The 15,776-nt window shown below is 40.7% G+C and overlaps 1 protein-coding gene across 1 annotated transcript; it reads left to right on the plus strand.

Moving 5' to 3' along the window:
- Positions 1–13,071: 13,071 nt before the first annotated feature.
- On the plus strand, positions 13,072–14,522 carry LOC114542073 (the record flags this gene model as incomplete). The annotated part of the gene is made up of 1 exon (XM_028561826.1): positions 13,072–14,522. A coding segment is annotated over one exon (672 nt), but the record flags the coding sequence as incomplete, so codon positions are not given.
- Positions 14,523–15,776: the final 1,254 nt, after the last annotated feature.

The raw sequence follows: 15,776 nt of genomic DNA on the forward strand, positions 1-15,776 counted from the left end.
TCGAATACCGCAGAATGGGATGATGAACGAATGTCGCAGGATGAGATGATGAACGAATGTCTCAGGATGAGATGATGAACCAATGTCTCAGGATGAGATGATGAACGAATGTCGCAGTATGGGATGATGAACGAATGTCTCAGGATAAGATGATGAACGAATGTCTCAGGATGAGATGATGAACGAATGTCTCAAGATGTGATGATGAACAAATGTCTCAGGGTGAGATAATGAACGAGTGTCTCAGGATGGGATGATGAACGAATGTCTCAGAATGAGATAAAGAACGAATGTCTCAGGATGGGATGATGAACGAATGTCGCATGATGAGATGATGAATGAATGTTGCAGGATGAGATGATAAACGAATGTTGCAGTATGAGATGACGAAAAAAAATCGCAGTATGAGATGACGAACGAATATTGCATTATGAGATGACGAACGAATATCGCAGTATGAGATGACGATCGAATACCGCAGAATGGGATGATGAACGAATGTCGCAGGATGAGATGATGAACGAATGTCTCAGGATGAGATGATGAACCAATGTCTCAGGATGAGATGATGAACGAATGTCGCAGTATGGGATGATGAACGAATGTCTCAGGATAAGATGATGAACGAATGTCTCAGGATGAGATGATGAACGAATGTCTCAAGATGTGATGATGAACAAATGTCTCAGGGTGAGATAATGAACGAGTGTCTCAGGATGGGATGATGAACGAATGTCTCAGAATGAGATAAAGAACGAATGTCTCAGGATGGGATGATGAACGAATGTCGCATGATGAGATGATGAATGAATGTGGCAGGATGAGATGATAAACGAATGTCGCAGTATGAGATGACGAAAAAAAATCGCAGTATGAGATGACGAACGAATATTGCATTATGAGATGACGAACGAATATCGCAGTATGAGATGACGATCGAATACCGCAGAATGGGATGATGAACGAATGTCGCAGGATGAGATGATGAACGAATGTCGCAGGATCAGACTATTAACGAATGTCGCAGGATGAGATGATGAACGAATGTCTCAGGATTAGATGATGAACGAATGTCGCAGGATGAGATGATGAACGAATGTCTCAGGATGAGATGATGAACGAATGTCGCAGTATGGGATGATGAACGAATGTCTCAGGATAAGATGATGAACCAATGTCTCAGGATGAGATGATGAACGAGCGTCGCAGTATGAGATGATGAACGAATGTCTCAGGATGAGATAATGAACGAATGTCGCAGGATGAGATGATGAAAAAATGTCGCAGTATGGGATGATGAACGAATATCGCATTATGAGATGATGAACGAATATCGCAGTATGAGATGACGAACGAATAACGCAGAATAGAATGATGAACGAATGTCGCAGGATGAGATGATCAACGAATTTCTCAGGATGAGATGATGAACGAATGTCTCAGGATGAGATGATGAACGAATGTCTCAGGAGGAGATGATGAACGAATGTCACAGTATGAGATGATGAACGAACGTCTAAGGATGAGATGATGAACGAATGTTGCAGTATGAGATGATGAACGAATGTCTCAGGATGAGACTATGAACGAATGTCGCAGGATGAGATGATGAACTAATGTCTCAGGATGAGATGCTGAACGAATGTCGCAGGATGAGATGATCAACGAATGTCTCAGAATGAGGTGATGAACGAATGTCGCAGGATGAGATGATGAACGAATGTCTCAGGATGAGATGATGAACGAATGTCTCAAGATGAGATGATGAACGAATGTCGCAGGATGAGATGATGAACGAATGTCTCAGGATGAGATGATGAACTAATGTCTCAGGATGAGATGATGAACGAATGTCGCAGTATGAGATGATGAACGAATGTCTCAGAATGAGGTGATGAACGAATGTTGCAGGATGAGATGATGAACGAATGTCTCACGATGAGATGATGAACGAATGTCTCAAGATGTGATGATGAACGAATGTCTCAGGGTGAGATAATGAACGAGTGTCTCAGGATGGGATGATGAACGAATGTCTCAGGATGAGATAAAGAACGAATGTCTCAGGATGGGATGATGAACGAATGTCGCATGATGAGATGATGAATGAATGTTGCAGGATGAGATGATAAACGAATGTCGCAGTATGAGATGACGAAAAAAAATCGCAGTATGAGATGACGAACGAATATTGCAGTATGAGATGACGAACGAATATCGCAGTATGAGATGACGATCGAATACCGCAGAATGGGATGATGAACGAATGTCGCAGGATGAGATGATGAACGAATGTCGCAGGATCAGACTATTAACGAATGTCGCAAGGATGAGATGAATGAACGAATGTCTCAGGATGAGATGATGAACGAATGTCGCAGTATGGGATGATGAACGAATGTTCAGGATAAGATGATGAACGAATGTCTCAGGATGAGATGATGAAGGAAGATGCTCAAGATGTGATGATGAACGAATGTCTCAGGGTGAGATAATGAACGAGTGTCTCAGGATGGGATGATGAACGAATGTCTCAGAATGAGATAAAGAACGAATGTCTCAGGATGGGATGATGAACGAATGTCGCATGATGAGATGATGAATGAATGTTGCAGGATGAGATGATAAACGAATGTTGCAGTATGAGATGACGAAAAAAAATCGCAGTATGAGATGACGACGAATATTGCATTAGATGACGAACGAATATCGCAGTATGAGATGACGATCGAATACCGCAGAGTGGGATGATGAACGAATGTCGCAGGATGAGATGATGAACGAATGTCTCAGGATGAGATGATGAACCAATGTCTCAGGATGAGAGATGAACGAATGTCGCAGTATGGGATGATGAACGAATGTCTCAGGATAAGATGATGAACGAATGTCTCAGGATGAGATGATGAACGAATGTCTCAGATGTGATGATGAACAAATGTCTCAGGGTGAGATAATGAACGAGTGTCTCAGGATGGGATGATGAACGAATGTCTCAGAATGAGATAAAGAACGAATGTCTCAGGATGGGATGATGAACGAATGTCGCATGATGAGATGATGAATGAATGTTGCAGGATGAGATGATAAACGAATGTCGCAGTATGAGATGACGAAAAAAAATCGCAGTATGAGACGACGAATATTGCATTATGAGATGACGAACGAATATCGCAGTATGAGATGACGATCGAATACCGCAGAATGGGATGATGAACGAATGTCGCAGGATGAGATGATGAACGAATGTCGCAGGATCAGACTATTAACGAATGTCGCAGGATGAGATGATGAACGAATGTCTCAGGATTAGATGATGAACGAATGTCGCAGGATGAGATGATGAACGAATGTCTCAGGATGAGATGATGAACGAATGTCGCAGTATGGGATGATGAACGAATGTCTCAGGATAAGATGATGAACCAATGTCTCAGGATGAGATGATGAACGAGCGTCGCAGTATGAGATGATGAACGAATGTCTCAGGATGAGATAATGAACGAATGTCGCAGGATGAGATGATGAAAAAATGTCGCAGTATGGGATGATGAACGAATATCGCATTATGAGATGATGAACGAATATCGCAGTATGAGATGACGAACGAATAACGCAGAATAGAATGATGAACGAATGTCGCAGGATGAGATGATCAACGAATGTCGCAGGATGAGATGATGAACGAATGTCTCAGGATGAGATGGTGAACGAATGTCTCAGGAGGAGATGATGAACGAATGTCACAGTATGAGATGAGAACGAACGTCTAAGGATGAGATGATGAACGAATGTTGCAGTATGAGATGATGAACGAATGTCTCAGGATGAGACTATGAACGAATGTCGCAGGATGAGATGATGAACTAATGTCTCAGGATGAGATGCTGAACGAATGTCGCAGGATGAGATGATCAACGAATGTCTCAGAATGAGGTGATGAACGAATGTCGCAGGATGAGATGAATGAACGAATGTCTCAGGATGAGATGATGAACGAATGTCTCAGGATGAGATGATGAACGAATGTCGCAGGATGAGATGATGAACGAATGTCTCAGGATGAGATGATGAACTAATGTCTAGGATGAGATGATGAACGAATGTCGCAGTATGAGATGATGAACGAATGTCTCAGAATGAGGTGATGAACGAATGTTGCAGGATGAGATGATGAACGATGTCTCACGATGAGATGATGAACGAATGTCTCAAGATGTGATGATGAACGAATGTCTCAGGGTGAGATAATGAACGAGTGTCTCAGGATGGGATGATGAACGAATGTCTCAGGATGAGATAAAGAGAATGTCTCAGGATGGGATGATGAACGAATGTCGCATGATGAGATGATGAATGAATGTTGCAGGATGAGATGATAAACGAATGTCGCAGTATGAGATGACGAAAAAAATCGCAGTATGAGATGACGAACGAATATTGCAGTATGAGATGACGAACGAATATCGCAGTATGAGATGACGATCGAATACCGCAGAATGGGATGATGAACGAATGTCGCAGGATGAGATGATGAACGAATGTCGCAGGATCAGACTATTAACGAATGTCGCAGGATGAGATGATGAACGAATGTCTCAGGATGAGATGATGAACGAATGTCGCAGTATGGATGATGAACGAATGTCTCAGGATAAGATGATGAACGAATGTCTCAGGATGAGATGATGAAGGAATGTCTCAAGATGTGATGATGAACGAATGTCTCAGGGTGAGATAATGAACGAGTGTCTCAGGATGGGATGATGAACGAATGTCTCAGAATGAGATAAAGAACGAATGTCTCAGGATGGGATGATGAACGAATGTCGCATGATGAGATGATGAATGAATGTTGCAGGATGAGATGATAAACGAATGTTGCAGTATGAGATGACGAAAAAAAATCGCAGTATGAGATGACGAACGAATATTGCATTATGAGATGACGAACGAATATCGCAGTATGAGATGACGATCGAATACCGCAGAATGGGATGATGAACGAATGTCGCAGGATGAGATGATGAACGAATGTCTCAGGATGAGATGATGAACCAATGTCTCAGGATGAGATGATGAACGAAGTCGCAGTATGGGATGATGAACGAATGTCTCAGGATAAGATGATGAACGAATGTCTCAGGATGAGATGATGAACGAATGTCTCAAGATGTGATGATGAACAAATGTCTCAGGGTGAGATAATGAACGAGTGTCTCAGGATGGGATGATGAACGAATGTCTCAGAATGAGATAAAGAACGAATGTCTCAGGATGGGATGATGAACGAATGTCGCATGATGAGATGATGAATGAATGTTGCAGGATGAGATGATAAACGAATGTCGCAGTATGAGATGACGAAAAAAAATCGCAGTATGAGATGACGAACGAATATTGCATTATGAGATGACGAACGAATATCGCAGTATGAGATGACGATCGAATACCGCAGAATGGGATGATGAACGAATGTCGCAGGATGAGATGAACGAATGTCGCAGGATCAGACTATTAACGAATGTCGCAGGATGAGATGATGAACGAATGTCTCAGGATGAGATGATGAACGAATGTCGCAGTATGGGATGATGAACGAATGTCTCAGGATAAGATGATGAACGAATGTCGCAGGATGAGATGATGAACGAATGTCTCAGGATGAGATGATGAACGAATGTCGCAGTATGGGATGATGAACGAATGTCTCAGGATAAGATGATGAACCAATGTCTCAGGATGAGATGATGAACGAGCGTCGCAGTATGAGATGATGAACGAATGTCTCAGGATGAGATAATGAACGAATGTCGCAGGATGAGATGATGAAAAAATGTCGCAGTATGGGATGATGAACGAATGTCTCAGGATAAGATTGATGAACGAATGTCTCTGGATGGGATGATCAACGAATGTCTCAGGATGAGTTGATGAACGAATGTCTTAAGATGGGATGTTGAACGAATATCTCAGGATGAGATGATGAACGAATGTCGCAGAATGGGATGACGAACAAATATCGAAGTTTGAGATGACGAACAAATATCGCAGTATGAGATGACGAACGAATATCGCAGTATGAGATGACGAACGAATATCGCAGTATGAGATGACGAACGAATAACGCAGAATAGGATGATGAACGAATGTCGCAGGATGGGATGATGAACGAATGTCTCAGGATCAGATGATGAACGAATGTCGCAGGATGAGATGATGAACGAATGTCTCAGGATTAGATGATGAACGAATGTCGCAGGATGAGATGATGAACGAATGTTGCAGGATGAGATGATGAACGAAGGTCTCAGGATGAGATTATGAACGAATGTCGCAATATGGGATGATGAACGAATGTTTCAGGATGAGTTGATGAACGAATGTCTTAAGATGGGATGTTGAACGAATATCTCAGGATGAGATGATGAACGAATGTCGCAGAATGGGATGACGAACAAATATCGAAGTTTGAGATGACGAACAAATATCGCAGTATGAGATGACGAACGAATATCGCAGTATGAGATGACGAACGAATATCGCAGTATGAGATGACGAACGAATAACGCAGAATAGGATGATGAACGAATGTCGCAGGATGAGATGATCAACGAATGTCGCAGGATGAGATGATGAACGAATGTCTCAGGATGAGATGATGAACGAACGTCTAAGGATGAGATGATGAACGAATGTTGCAGTATGAGATGATGAACGAATGTCTCAGGATGAGACTATGAACGAATGTCGCAGGATGAGATGATGAACTAATGTCTCAGGATGAGATGCTGAACGAATGTCGCAGTATGAGATGATGAACGAATGTCTCAGAATGAGGTGATGAACGAATGTCGCAGGATGAGATGATGAACGAATGTCTCAGGATGAGATGATGAACGAATGTCTCAAGATGAGATGATGAACGAATGTCGCAGGATGAGATGATGAACGAATGTCTCAGGATGAGATGATGAACTAATGTCTAAGGATGAGATGATGAACGAATGTCGCAGTATGAGATGATGAACGAATGTCTCAGAATGAGGTGATGAACGAATGTTGCAGGATGAGATGATGAACGAATGTCTCAGGATGAGATGATGAACGAATGTCTCAAGATGTGATGATAAACGAATGTCTCAGGGTGAGATAATGAACGAGTGTCTCAGGATGGGATGATGAACGAATGTCTCAGGATGAGATGATGAATGAATGTTGCAGGATGAGATGATAAACGAATGTCGCAGTATGAGATGACGAAAAAAAATCGCAGTATGAGATGACGAACGAATATTGCAGTATGAGATGACGAACGAATATCGCAGTATGAGATGACGATCGAATACCGCAGAATGGGATGATGAACGAATGTCGCAGGATGAGATGATGAACGAATGTCGCAGGATCAGACTATTAACGAATGTCGCAGGATGAGATGATGAACGAATGTCTCAGGATGAGATGATGAACGAATGTCGCAGTATGGGATGATGAACGAATGTCTCAGGATAAGATGATGAACGAATGTCTCAGGATGAGATGATGAAGGAATGTCTCAAGATGTGATGATGAACGAATGTCTCAGGGTGAGATAATGAACGAGTGTCTCAGGATGGGATGATGAACGAATGTCTCAGAATGAGATAAAGAACGAATGTCTCAGGATGGGATGATGAACGAATGTCGCATGATGAGATGATGAATGAATGTTGCAGGATGAGATGATAAACGAATGTTGCAGTATGAGATGACGAAAAAAAAATCGCAGTATGAGATGACGAACGAATATTGCATTATGAGATGACGAACGAATATCGCAGTATGAGATGACGATCGAATACCGCAGAATGGGATGATGAACGAATGTCGCAGGATGAGATGATGAACGAATGTCTCAGGATGAGATGATGAACCAATGTCTCAGGATGAGATGATGAACGAATGTCGCAGTATGGGATGATGAACGAATGTCTCAGGATAAGATGATGAACGAATGTCTCAGGATGAGATGATGAACGAATGTCTCAAGATGTGATGATGAACAAATGTCTCAGGGTGAGATAATGAACGAGTGTCTCAGGATGGGATGATGAACGAATGTCTCAGAATGAGATAAAGAACGAATGTCTCAGGATGGGATGATGAACGAATGTCGCATGATGAGATGATGAATGAATGTTGCAGGATGAGATGATAAACGAATGTCGCAGTATGAGATGACGAAAAAAAATCGCAGTATGAGATGACGAACGAATATTGCATTATGAGATGACGAACGAATATCGCAGTATGAGATGACGATCGAATACCGCAGAATGGGATGATGAACGAATGTCGCAGGATGAGATGATGAACGAATGTCGCAGGATCAGACTATTAACGAATGTCGCAGGATGAGATGATGAACGAATGTCTCAGGATGAGATGATGAACGAATGTCGCAGTATGGGATGATGAACGAATGTCTCAGGATAAGATGATGAACGAATGTCGCAGGATGAGATGATGAACGAATGTCTCAGGATGAGATGATGAACGAATGTCGCAGTATGGGATGATGAACGAATGTCTCAGGATAAGATGATGAACCAATGTCTCAGGATGAGATGATGAACGAGCGTCGCAGTATGAGATGATGAACGAATGTCTCAGGATGAGATAATGAACGAATGTCGCAGGATGAGATGATGAAAAAATGTCGCAGTATGGGATGATGAACGAATGTCTCAGGATAAGATGATGAACGAATGTCTCTGGATGGGATGATCAACGAATGTCTCAGGATGAGTTGATGAACGAATGTCTTAAGATGGGATGTTGAACGAATATCTCAGGATGAGATGATGAAACGAATGTCGCAGAATGGGATGACGAACAAATATCGAAGTTTGAGATGACGAACAAATATCGCAGTATGAGATGACGAACGAATATCGCAGTATGAGATGACGAACGAATATCGCAGTATGAGATGACGAACGAATAACGCAGAATAGGATGATGAACGAATGTCGCAGGATGGGATGATGAACGAATGTCTCAGGATCAGATGATGAACGAATGTCGCAGGATGAGATGATGAACGAATGTCTCAGGATTAGATGATGAACGAATGTCGCAGGATGAGATGATGAACGAATGTTGCAGGATGAGATGATGAACGAAGGTCTCAGGATGAGATTATGAACGAATGTCGCAATATGGGATGATGAACGAATGTTTCAGGATGAGTTGATGAACGAATGTCTTAAGATGGGATGTTGAACGAATATCTCAGGATGAGATGATGAACGAATGTCGCAGAATGGGATGACGAACAAATATCGAAGTTTGAGATGACGAACAAATATCGCAGTATGAGATGACGAACGAATATCGCAGTATGAGATGACGAACGAATATCGCAGTATGAGATGACGAACGAATAACGCAGAATAGGATGATGAACGAATGTCGCAGGATGAGATGATCAACGAATGTCGCAGGATGAGATGATGAACGAATGTCTCAGGATGAGATGATGAACGAACGTCTAAGGATGAGATGATGAACGAATGTTGCAGTATGAGATGATGAACGAATGTCTCAGGATGAGACTATGAACGAATGTCGCAGGATGAGATGATGAACTAATGTCTCAGGATGAGATGCTGAACGAATGTCGCAGTATGAGATGATGAACGAATGTCTCAGAATGAGGTGATGAACGAATGTCGCAGGATGAGATGATGAACGAATGTCTCAGGATGAGATGATGAACGAATGTCTCAAGATGAGATGATGAACGAATGTCGCAGGATGAGATGATGAACGAATGTCTCAGGATGAGATGATGAACTAATGTCTAAGGATGAGATGATGAACGAATGTCGCAGTATGAGATGATGAACGAATGTCTCAGAATGAGGTGATGAACGAATGTTGCAGGATGAGATGATGAACGAATGTCTCAGGATGAGATGATGAACGAATGTCTCAAGATGTGATGATAAACGAATGTCTCAGGGTGAGATAATGAACGAGTGTCTCAGGATGGGATGATGAACGAATGTCTCAGGATGAGGTAAAGAACGAATGTCGCAGGATGAGATGATGAACGAATGTCTCAGGATGAGATGATGAACGAATGTCGCAGTATGGGATGATGAACGAATGTCTCAGGATAAGATGATGAACGAATGTCTCAGGATGAGATGATGAACGAATGTGTCAAGATGTGATGATGAACGAATGTCTCAGGGTGAGATAGTGAACGAGTGTCTCAGGATGGGATGATGAACGAATGTCTCAGGATTAGATGATGAACGAATGTCGCAGGATGAGATGATGAACGAATGTCTCAGGATGAGATGATGAATGAATGTTGCAGGATGAGATGATAAACGAATGTCGCAGTATGAGATGACGAAAAAAAATCGCAGTATGAGATGACGAACGAATATTGCATTATGAGATGACGAACGAATATCGCAGTATGAGATGACGATCGAATACCGCAGAATGGGATGATGAACGAATGTCGCAGGATGAGATGATGAACGAATGTCGCAGGATCAGACTATTAACGAATGTCGCAGGATGAGATGATGAACGAATGTCTCAGGATTAGATGATGAACGAATGTCGCAGGATGAGATGATGAACGAATGTCTCAGGATGAGGTGATGAACGAATGTCGCAGTATGGGATGATGAACGAATGTCTCAGGATAAGATGATGAACCAATGTCTCAGGATGAGATGATGAACGAGCGTCGCAGTATGAGATGATGAACGAATGTCTCAGGATGAGATAATGAACGAATGTCGCAGGATGAGATGATGAAAAAATGTCGCAGTATGGGATGATGAACGAATGTCTCAGGATAAGATGATGAACGAATGTCTCTGGATGGGATGATCAACGAATGTCTCAGGATGAGTTGATGAACGAATGTCTTAAGATGGGATGTTGAACGAATATCTCAGGATGAGATGATGAACGAATGTCGCAGAATGGGATGACGAACAAATATCGAAGTTTGAGATGACGAACAAATATCGCAGTATGAGATGACGAACGAATATCGCAGTATGAGATGACGAACGAATATCGCAGTATGAGATGAGGAACGAATAACGCAGAATAGGATGATGAACGAATGTCGCAGGATGAGATGATGAACGAATGTCTCAGGATCAGATGATGAACGAATGTCGCAGGATGAGATGATGAACGAATGTCTCAGGATTAGATGATGAACGAATGTCGCAGGATGAGATGATGAACGAATGTTGCAGGATGAGATGATGAACGAAGGTCTCAGGATGAGATTATGAACGAATGTCGCAATATGGGATGATGAACGAATGTCTCAGGATAAGATGATGAACGAATGTCTCAGGATGAGGTGATGAACGAACGTCGCAGTATGAGATGATGAACGAATGTCTCAGGATGAGATACTGAACGAATGTCCCAGGATAAGATGATGAACAAATGTCGCAGTATGAGATGATGAACGAATGTCTCAGGATGAGATGATGAACGAATGTCTCTGGATGGGATGACGAACGAATGTCACAGGATGAGATAATGAACGAATGTCGCAGGATCAGGCTATGATCGTGGTGTACTGCCACGTGTACTAATCGAGGCGGACGTGTATTTTGGAGCTCTGTTGTTTCTCAAGTTCTGTTGAGTTAAAATGAATTCCTCAACTGTTTTAAATGTGTTATACAGTTATTTCAACATTAAGAAAAGTAAACTTATTTGGACGGGATCTCTTGAAACCCTGAAAGCGCTTGTACTAACCGAAATTGACGAGGAGACTGCCGAAGCAACAACATGGCGTTCCCCCAGTGGCGGTAAATGGTTATTTGAAAGTAAGCTGTTATCGGTTACTTGGCTAACAAAAAGCCAAAATATAAACTTTGGTGGTGAGAAAGGTAGTGACATAACGGCAAGAATACATTCGCTTTTAAATCAAGATCTGGACAGTGCTTCTGAAATCGATAGGCATGCCGAACTACATCTAAATCAATCAATTGAAAATTTGCTAGCTGTCGAACCTGACGATGTCAATGATGATGCACTTGAACATTCGTTTAGTTATCAACCTGATGTTGAAAGAAATTGGAATACCAAGACGAAAATCAAGCGAAAATAGATTCTGAAATCGGTGTAAAGTATGATGAGTTGAATGCGAAGTCAAAAAATTTGCATGAAGGCCCAATCGGTATGCACGCAAACTTAACAAATTGGCATAATCCCTTGGGAAGCAACTCCAGCTATAACTGCGACTCCGAGTCAATAGCAAGATTGAATTCGAAACTTGAAAGATTTTCCGAAAATGTGGCAAACAAACTACAGGATATTACAGTTGAGATAAACAATATTAAAGAAAGTAAACCCTACTCGATTCTGGTTTTGGAAAACGTAGTTAATGACCTAAAGAAAGACAAACTTGAGCTAATCAGAATGAATGATGATCTTAGGGCACAAAATATGAACATGTCCTGTTCTATATCTTTGAAAAAATGGCAAATAAAAATTTGGAAAACGAAAAGAGCAGCCTTTTGACTGCTCTTAAGTTATTTCAAAATGACTCTCAACATACGTCCATGACTAACACTGTGATTTCAAAAGACGGAGAAATTAACATTGAACCGGCCTGTGAAATCATACATAATAATGAAGTCACTCAACTGAATCATGAATCTGATCAGCCTGTAATCTACAGGGTGTCCCAAAAAAAACGAAAACTATTGAAATCACTCATAACAATGTAATTGTTAGAGTTTGAATGCCTAAGCACTCTGTTGGGACCCACAAGTGTGTAAATGTTTGCCATAAGCATTTTTATGCATGCATATGATGCAGTAAAATTTGCTCGTACGCGAAAATGATATTTATTAACAATATTTAAATGTGCATCTCAATCACCATGACCTTCGACATGTCCCCTTTCTCTAGCAACACAAAGCATTTAGCATTTTACTGAGTTGCATTACATCCCCATGGGCTAAAATTCGTGCACACGGCATTCAAATTTTAACAATGAGTGATTTCAATAGTTTTCGTTTTTTTTGGGACACCCTGTATAGTCAGCCCAACGCCAAAGAAAGTCTTACAAAAAAGAGTAAAAAGAAGAGTAAGAAAACCAAGTCTAAACCATCAGCTCATAATACCAGTCAACTAAATGCTCCGGATGCAAATACCTCTGGCTCTGGCGGGATTTCAAATACCTCAAAACCAGTTGTTATTGCAGGAGACTCAATTGTTAAAAATATTATCGGTCCGAAGATGAATGCTGAAGATCCTAATCATTATTTTATTGTAAAGCCGTTCCCTGGAGCAACAGTCACCGACATGGAGGACTTTGTCAAGCCACTTACAAGAAGAACACCGGACAAGATGATTTTACATGTTGGAACAAACGATCTGAGAAGTCATTGCACGCCAAAAGTAATAGCTGACTCTATCGTCAACATTGTAACGCAAGTAAAAGAAGATTCACCAGGTACAGATGTTGGAATATCAGCCATTCTGGTAAGGTCTGATAATCATGACTTAACTGTTAAAGCTACTCAGGTTAATAACATTCTTAAAGGCTATTGTATTCGCAATAAAATTCCCTTCTTAAGTAATTCAAATATGAATGAAAGCCACCTAAACACGAAGGGCCTTCATTTAAATAGACAAGGTAGCTTAGCTTTACAACAAAACTTTTTAGATTTTGCTAAATCTATCTCAGATTGACAATTTCCCAAATCCGTTATTCCTACCTCACGCGGGTTTAAGTTAGCAGCCCTTAATGTGAGAAGCATAGTAAATCACATTGATGAGCTGCGAGTTTTGCTTGCTACTAGCCCAATCGATGTTCTAGCAATTAACGAGACATGGCTTAATTCTACAATAAGCGATAACGATGTTTACATACCTGGATATGAAATTATACGTCGGGACAGAGCATGTAGTAGTGCCGATGGAAAAACGTATGGAGGTGTTTGCTTTTATGTGCGCTCCTGCGTAAATTTTATACTTCGCAAGACCTGTTTATCGATGACTTGGAAAATTTATGTATTCAAATTCAAAAACCAAATTCTAAGCCCTTTCTCGTTACAACATGGTATAGACCACCTAATTCGAATACTGATAAATTTAATCATTTCGAAACGTTTATTGATATACTTGACGCAGAAAATGTCGAGTATTACCTATTGGGCGACCTAAATTGTGACCTTGGATCGCCTACTTTAGATTGCAATTCGAGATCTTTAATTGGCATCACTGAACTCTATGGTTTACATCAATTAATAAATGAACCAACTCGAATTACCGAAACTTCATCAACTATGATCGATCATATTTTTACCAATACACCAGATAATATTGTTTCCTCTGGTGTTTCTCATGTCGGTATCAGTGATCATAGCTTAATTTACGCATTCCGTAAGCTTTCTATCAGTCCACGCAACAAAGGCCATTCTACAATAAGTTATAGAAAACTTAAAAATTTCAATTTTGAATATTTTCGACGAGATATTTCTTTACAGAATTGGGATTTATAATAATCCGAATGATATGTGGCGTATATGGAAAACGACCTTTAACAACGTAGTGGAAAAGCATGCCCCATTACGAACTAGGGTACTAGGCGAGTAAGATCTTCTAAGGCGCCGTGGATCACGCCTGAATTAAAAAGGCAAATGCATGAAAGAGATGTTTTGAAAATAAAAGCTATTCGATCCAAAGATATTTGTGATTGGACTGTTTTTAAGAAAGCTCGAAATTCTGTAAACAATGAAATTAAACTTGTTAAGAAAACCTATTATATGAACGCTTTTCATGAAAACGAGAATAATGTTAAAAAAACTTGGGGTATCATCAATGAATTGACCTCAAGAAAACAGATGAGTTCACGAGTAAATGAAATCAAAATAAACGGGGTTTCTATTACTGACCCCTCGGACCTATCTGAGACGTTTAATACTCATTTTGCTACTATTGGACCTAAGCTTAAGGAAAAAATACCTGACGAAGAAAACAATCGCTCGTATTTACAATATCTTACTTGCCACAATAGTAACAATAATATAGAGTTTAAGTCAATAACCCCATCATCAGTTTATTCGCTTCTTAACAAACTTTGTAAGTCCAAAGCAATTGGGCTAGACAAAATATCTGCCAAGCTTCTTCGTCATTGTCCTGACTTGCTTTCGGAATCCCTTGCCGTAATTTTTAACTGCTCTATCATTACCGGTATCTTTCCTGAAGAATGGAAATGCTCAAAAGTCATTCCATTATTCAAACAGGGCGAGCGTAGAGACTTAAATAATTATCGCCCAATTTCGATAATACCGGTTGTGGCGAAAGTTTTCGAACGAATTATTTATGATCAAATTTACGGTTTTCTTACTGAGAACAATTTACTATGTAATAGCCAGTCTGGATTTCGACGTTTGCATTCAACTGTTACTGCACTTCTAGAATCTACTAATAGCTGGGCCTACAATATTGACCAAGGACTGGTCAATGCTGTCGTTTTCCTAGATCTTAAGAAAGCCTTTGATACAGTTGACCATGGAATTTTGTTGTCAAAACTGTCAGCATATGGTCTTGGGGGTGCTGTGGCTAACTGGTTTAGGTCTTATTTAAGTAACCGCAGTCAAAAATGTTATGTCAATGGCCATCTTTCTACCAACCGTACGTTACTTTGTGGTATCCACAGGGAACTATTTTGGGACCATTGCTATTTTTATTGTATATAAATGACTTGCCAAATTGTCTTG

This window comes from Dendronephthya gigantea, unplaced genomic scaffold, assembly GCF_004324835.1.
Source record: "Dendronephthya gigantea isolate DGI-Jeju-01 unplaced genomic scaffold, DenGig_1.0 000332F, whole genome shotgun sequence".
Taxonomy (NCBI): domain Eukaryota; kingdom Metazoa; phylum Cnidaria; class Anthozoa; order Malacalcyonacea; family Nephtheidae; genus Dendronephthya; species Dendronephthya gigantea.